The 6,334-nt window shown below is 47.1% G+C and overlaps 2 protein-coding genes across 4 annotated transcripts; both read right to left on the bottom strand.

Annotated features, from left to right (window-relative positions):
• Positions 1-335: 335 nt before the first annotated feature.
• Positions 336-2,337, bottom strand: LOC6593471 (zinc finger protein weckle). The gene is made up of 3 exons (XM_026987293.1): positions 2,143-2,337; positions 744-2,077; positions 336-678 (listed from the first exon to the last, which is right to left on the bottom strand). The coding sequence occupies exons 1-3, from the start codon at positions 2,335-2,337 to the stop codon at positions 450-452; spliced, it is 1,758 nt and encodes a 585-aa protein (XP_026843094.1). The 3' UTR covers positions 336-449.
• Positions 2,338-3,672: 1,335 nt separating this feature from the next.
• On the bottom strand, positions 3,673-6,043 carry LOC6593470. 3 transcript variants are annotated; one of them, XM_026987543.1, is made up of 6 exons: positions 5,979-6,043; positions 5,607-5,755; positions 5,206-5,547; positions 4,621-5,142; positions 3,884-4,558; positions 3,673-3,812 (listed from the first exon to the last, which is right to left on the bottom strand). In XM_026987543.1, the coding sequence occupies exons 2-6, from the start codon at positions 5,735-5,737 to the stop codon at positions 3,710-3,712; spliced, it is 1,773 nt and encodes a 590-aa protein (XP_026843344.1). In that variant the 5' UTR covers positions 5,738-5,755; positions 5,979-6,043; the 3' UTR covers positions 3,673-3,709. The 3 variants fall into 3 exon arrangements, with proteins under 3 accessions (XP_026843344.1, XP_026843345.1, XP_026843343.1); XM_026987544.1 differs by having other exon boundaries at positions 5,607-5,769; positions 5,979-6,034; XM_026987542.1 differs by lacking the exon at positions 5,979-6,043 and having other exon boundaries at positions 5,607-5,837.
• Positions 6,044-6,334: the final 291 nt, after the last annotated feature.

Consider the following 6,334-nt stretch of genomic DNA (forward strand, 5'->3'; position numbering starts at 1 on the left):
AATAATATCCGATATAGAAGTTTTTTGCTTAGTAAGATGTGTGTTTATGGACCGGAATGGCCATTTTATAGACTAGATATTTAATTGTTTTCGAAACATTTTTACACATTTTCCACTTCACGAAAAAGGTTTAAACAAATGTTCATAGAGAGAGAGAGAGCAGGACACGAGGAAAGCGCACGCTGTCAACTGAACTAAATTCCTTTATACTAGGACTCTCGTCTCCTCTTAAATGGGGGGTGGCTCTGTCTCCGGCTCTTTGACAAACAGAGGACATGCGCAGCAGCATGCCGAATCCTTTTGAAACATTTTTCCCGCCGAATCTATAGTCGATATTCCATAAATATATGTTTAATCTAGGGGGTTTTACAAGAAGAAGCTACAAATAATGTATGCTTAACGTAAATTAGATTACTTTTTCTTAGAAAACTATTTAAAATAAACAAAACTTAATGGTAATCAATCATAATGTGGTTATAAATAGTATCTATCGTGGGTATGGCCGTTGTTGGGGGTTTGACTTCAGACTCCGTTTCGGTTTCGGCTTCAGCCGCGACGACAGGCTCCGCTGCAGGCGGACTAACGTCCTCTTTGATCTGCGGCTTGGGCTTCTTGCCAAAGGCAAAGCAACCGCTCTGTTTGGTGGCCACAGGCGATAAATTATCCTTGTTTTTCGTGCTACAAAATGATAAAGAAACAATGACATTAACCCAATTTAATCGAGTATTCGTTGGAGTACTCACAAAGCTTTGAGCGCCTCTAGTTTGGGTATATTCCGATTGCATGTCTTGCCACCGCCAGCCGCCTCCTGGGCGGCCAACTCCTCGGGATGTGACTTCTTCTTGTGCGTGCGACAATTCGACCCATTGGCGAATGTGCGATCGCAAAAATCACAGGAATAAGGCTTTAGTCCTGTGTGCAGTATGAGATGATTTTTGAGGGCCTTGGCCCGCTTAAACTCCCTGCCGCAGTAGTCGCACTTGTGCTGCATCTGATCCGTGTGCACCAGTCGATGGCGATTGAGGGTGGTGCGTGAATTCAGCTGCATGCCACACTCGGGACAGATGTACTTGTGAGGATCGTGGGTCTCCTTGTGATGCTTCAGCCGACTGGCGCTCTTGAAGCACTTCTTGCACACATCGCACTCGAAGGGCGCGTGGTCCGTGTGCGTCAGTACATGCACCTTGAGGTTGCTGATGGAAGTGACTCGCACTCCGCACTGCTCACAGATCACGGGACGTGGACGTTCATCCAAATGCTGGTACTGGGCATGCTGCAGGGCGGAGGCATTGCTGGCGAACATCTTGTTGCAGCTGGCGCAGGGAAACACCTTGCGTTTGGGCATCGGCAGATGGCCCTGGCTGTGCCGTTCCAGCTGGTAGCGAGTGCGGAATTTCTTCGGGCACTCCTGGCACGCCAACAGATTGGTCTCGTAGATCCTGTCATGATCCTGCCGCATGTGGCGGTTAAGGGTGCTGGCTCTGGCATAGGCTCGACTGCATATCGTACACTGATGTCCTTTGTCGGGGTCTTCCTTTGATTTGCTCTGTTTTGGAGGCGTCCTTCGGGGGCATTTGTGGCTGTCCCGTGAGGAATTATCCTCTGTTATCCCATATGCATCGCATAGCTTCAGTAGGACAGCATTTTCATCCACTTCCTCGTACTCCTGCTCCTGCTCCTCCTCCTCCTCCTCGTCTATTTCCTGATCCGAATCGTGTTCGTTCTCCTCGCTTCTACTTGTTGCTGCCTCAAGCTCTTCTTCCTTATCATCTACCGTCTCATTTAAAGGGTTTTTCATGTCAAATGTAGACTCTTCTATGAGCAGGTCGCCCTGGGCCCCCAACTTGGGTTTCTCCTCCACATAATGGACTTCTGTAAGGGTCTCTGGTTCCTCCTCCAGCAGCCCAAACTTGGAACGAAGCTCCTGCAGATTTACATGATCCTGCTTGGCAGTGGTCTGTAGAATGCAGTAGAGCTTCTGCACGCGGGTTATGCGCTCCGAGAAGTTGACCAAAGTTGTGACCAGTGTGAGGCAGTCGGTACAGATCATCTTTGGCAGCTCCTCGCCACGCGTTATCTGTGTGGAATGATGAATACTGCTTTGAAGATGTTTTGGATATATGGCCTGTGCGTGCCACTTACATCCACCCAAAAGTACTTGCCGATGGCTGTGGCCAGGGCCAAATCGCTGGCAGAGCCATCTCCTGGACCGCCCGTGTGCTCGTGCTTCAGGAACACATTGATGTTCCCGTGCAGGTCATCCTTGGCACAGAGGCGGCACCACAGATGCCAGTCGGTGGCACTGGCCTCGTGGCCACTCAACGGGGCGGCGGCCATTGCTAGAATTAGCAATTATTTATAAATAAAGCCCACTGCAGTGTAAATATTAGTGTGACCGCGGATATTCCGATAAAATATACGGTCTGACTCTCATTTCAAAATATACCGTAAATATACTGACGAATTATTCATGCATATTCCTCGTTTTTGATATTCCGTCTAATATTACTAGGTCTGCCCACAAAATTTTATGCCACTCAAGTAAAAAAATTGATTCATTGATTGGATAAAATTATGTGGGCATGGCTGAGAGATCTATATTGCTAGTAATATTCGACGGAAGATCAAAAACGTAGAATATTTCGAGTATTTTTCGGTATATTTTTAAACGAGATGTTGCGTCAACATTTACTTGAAATTTTAGTCAAAATAAAATACATTAAGGTAATTAAAAGAAGCAATCTTGTAGAAAATGCATTTATCTATGATAAAGCTAAGTGGGCAAATCTATATAGCTTGAAATATAGGCAATACCCGATTCGCCGCAGTTTCGCTTTTGCAACAATGAGTCTCATTCCATAAACAAATGTTGCTAATTCCATGCACACATACCCTGGGGGAAATGGATGTTATAGCACTGTGAATACGTTTGTCATCCCAGGCAAAATCAATTTATTTTCAATATATTTTAAAATTATTCAATATTATTTTCAATATTTCAACGATATTTTAAAGCTTATTATCTTCTTGGTCCCTGAATAGGTATCAGGTTCGACAAATGACTATGTTATAGGGTATAAACTCAGAACGTTCCCTCTCGTTAACACTATGAATGGGAAAGTTAACTAACCAAGCGCTAGATGGTGCCTTCGGGAGGTGTGCGCCAGATGGCGATTCGACAAAATAGTTCTTCTTTAGTTTATCAACAGATGGCGCGATAGGCGGGCTATTAGAATTTGCTTATAAACAAAATGAATTGAGTTTACCGACTGGAAAAGAATTAAGATACTACTTAAGAACTCCTACAAGCTTCACTAACTCATACTCCGTAAACAACCCTTCTTAGACACTGCTACAGAACCAAATAAAACAAATTAAAACACAATTTGACCATTCCGTGTGATTCCCACAGAGCTAAAAGCAAGCGGAGCACATAAATACATAAATACTCTTGTCCGAATGTCTGGCCGTCCCCCGCCACGCCCCGCCTGCATGGGAAGTCTTAAAAGCCTGCCTCCACCGCCCGGCAGACACATAAATTCCACCAGACAGTGGGGGAACGGCCACAAGAACTCAAGCTTTTCGCGCGCGTGCGAAATCTTACATAAATTTCGTGGTGTGGACAACCGAAATGGTTGGAACGCCCGCCAGAATGCAAACAGGGAGTGGAAATGCTTATGCAATGCCTTTATAGAACAAATGAAAACACTTAAAGATTGCGCTCGTAGTACTGCGATGGAATGAAGACCCAGTTCCTGGCCAAATCATTGATGGATTCCTGCATGAGCCGCGATAGAATCTCCATGATGGTGCTGCAAGACAATAGAGAGAGGGATTAGCGATGATCATAGAGATTGTAGATCCCTATGAAGGGTATTCCTACTTGCGATCAGCGTCGACGCCATGCTCTGGCGGAGAATCAGCTCTGACGGACACCACCTCGTCGTAGGTCTTGGTGTGCTTGTGGCGCTTACGGTCGGGGAGGATGCGCATGAAGTTTGACTTGCAGAGGTACTTCCAGAAGAGCTTCTCGAAGATGGTGTTGCGGTTGTCGATCGCCATCGTCAGCTCGATGATCTCGTTGGAGGTGAGCTTCTGCTTGACGGCCAGACGCTTGATCAGCTCCCGACGCTCCGTCTCCTTGCGCTGCTCCTCAGTGGCAGGGCCGTCGCCTCCTGCCCCGGCGGTAATCTCAATTCCCCCACCACCGCAGGGCGAGCGCTCGGCTGCAGTGTCCGTCGCCTCGTCGATTTCGCCCACCGCCTCCTGAGTACTCTTGTGGGTGGAGCGGATGTTGAGATGAAGATACACATGCGTTATATAGCTATCCTCCTTCCACTTGGGATCATCTATGGACTCGATCTCGTCCAGCTCCCGCTTGGCTATCAGCGTGGCCTGATCGAGGTTGCGGTGCACCTCCAGGACGATGGGAATGCGGCGAAAGTTCACCAGACGATCGTAGGCCGTGACCTTCACCTCCACCAGCTTCGAGTGGTGGCCCTTGAGGCTGAATAAGGGCGGAGTGAAGGACACTGAAAAGAATTCACTGATCATGTAGCTACGCAAGAGGATTGGGCCATTGATTAGATGATCTTTCCACGGGGATGGCTTTAGGCTTACTTTTGCCATCGGAATTCGACGCACTTCTGCCCGAAATTGTGGACATTCACCAGCTGCGTGCGATCCTCCTTCATGCAGACCTCAAAGACCACTCGATTGGGATATATAACGTAGAGAAAGTCGGCGCATTCGTGATCCTTTAGCGGCATGTCCGTCTCCTCCTCCTCATCGACCAGGACTCCGCGGCCCTTGATCTTGTACCAGGCCGTGGCACTCTCATTTCCGAGCAGGACTTCCACCTCATTCTCATAGTCCATGGGGCGATAGTCCACCAGGAGGGGCCACACACTCTGGCGGGGCACCGTGAGGTTCGTGTTGAGCAGCTTCAGGCTGCGGTCTCGCGTGGAAAACGAGAAGTTGAGGTGCAGATTGGTAAAGTTCTGCACCCAAATGGGTTGTGTGATGTGGTAGTAGTTTTTGATATTCACAGGCAACAGTTCCTTGGTCAGCAAACACTTTTCCGGATTCAACTCCGAGACGTGCAGGTGAAAGTGCCACATGAATTTGCGATTGTCATCAGTGCTAGAGGATGGAAATGGCTACACATTAGGGAGAGGCACTTCCACTACCAATTCAAGCACTCACTGGACCTTGTAGGTGAGCAAATGCTCTCCGTATATCTGAAAATACGCCGTGACTGATAGGGCCACCACCTCGTCGGGTTTGATGGTCAGCACCTCCTGTTGGAGGTGCAGCATTTTGCGGTGCCGACAGTGGAAGAGCTTCCGGAACTGGTTGAACCCCACGCGCGTCTGCACGGGCTGGCAGCAGCAGTTCTGTATGCGCTTAAGCGTCAGAGTCATGGGCTTTGAGGAGAGATTACGCAGCCAGAAGAGGATCTTCTGGGGCGGGCTCTCGATGTGTCGTGTGGGAAATTCAATTGTGTGCTCATGCTCCTGACGGTTCGACTTTAGTTTCTTGTTCCATCTGGGGAGGGAAAACAGAGAATGAGTTTCGTTCCGCATTTGGGCCGTGGTTCTTCTTGCCCCGAAATGTCGAAGCTTTCCCAGTAGTAGATCTTTAGGATCGGGGGACGAACGATAGTCAGGTTCTCGACCATAAGCTTCTGGTAAATGGGCACCGGTTTCAGGACGCCCGTGCATGGCGGCTTCGGCATTTTCCAGCTGTTGTTTCACTACAAAATATACACTATTATTTCGTTGGGATTAAATTAATATAAAAACTTCTACGTTTGCCTCCTGGCAACATTGACCTGGCCACGAAACCCATATGGGGGCCAATGGAAATTATTTATTAGCCTTGGGCAATGCTTGCAACATTCATATTCATGAATGGCTGTTTTTATGGTCCTGGTCCTCGTTGGTGCCCGTTGCTTTTTTTTAAATTTAATTTTATACCACTGAATTGCATTCATATCAAATCACTCCAGCGATTATGCAGGCGATAGTCTCGAAATACTTTCTTCGATGGGTTGGGTTGGAAAAAGGCTTTTATAGTAATCCAATCAAGAAAACGTAAACAAAATTTGTATTAATTACAACCGTAAATACGGCTGACAGGCAACAATGACGTAACCTTCCAAATACACTTACGTTTTATGCTTTGACCTTTTTCGTTTAAAGCTTATTTTATAAACAAACCAATAAGAAAAGAATACATAAAATTAGCTAATCTTGTAGAAAATCGATTCATCAATCGGATAAAATCTTGTGTTCATGGCTGAGTGTTCTATCTGGCTAGTAATATTCAACAG

The sequence above is a fragment of the Drosophila persimilis genome, unplaced genomic scaffold, assembly GCF_003286085.1.
Source record: "Drosophila persimilis strain 14011-0111.01,24,50 unplaced genomic scaffold, DperRS2 tig00000124-arrow-pilon, whole genome shotgun sequence".
Lineage (NCBI taxonomy): Eukaryota > Metazoa > Arthropoda > Insecta > Diptera > Drosophilidae > Drosophila > Drosophila persimilis.

Bases quoted from the DNA above. Each gene is read 5' to 3' on its own strand.
- LOC6593471 (XM_026987293.1), bottom strand. From the start codon at position 2,337: ATGGCCGCCGCCCCGTTGAGTGGCCACGAGGCCAGTGCCACCGACTGG. The intron at 2,078-2,142 runs GTAAGTGGCACG...CATTCCACACAG, and splicing joins GCAAGTACTTTTGGGTGGAT to ATAACGCGTGGCGAGGAGCT. The intron at 679-743 runs GTGAGTACTCCA...ATCATTTTGTAG, and splicing joins CTAGAGGCGCTCAAAGCTTT to CACGAAAAACAAGGATAATT.
- LOC6593470 (XM_026987543.1), bottom strand. From the start codon at position 5,737: ATGCCGAAGCCGCCATGCACGGGCGTCCTGAAACCGGTGCCCATTTAC. The intron at 4,559-4,620 runs GTAAGCCTAAAG...CCTCTTGCGTAG, and splicing joins GTCGAATTCCGATGGCAAAA to CTACATGATCAGTGAATTCT. The intron at 3,813-3,883 runs GTAGGAATACCC...ATTGTCTTGCAG, and splicing joins GGCGTCGACGCTGATCGCAA to CACCATCATGGAGATTCTAT.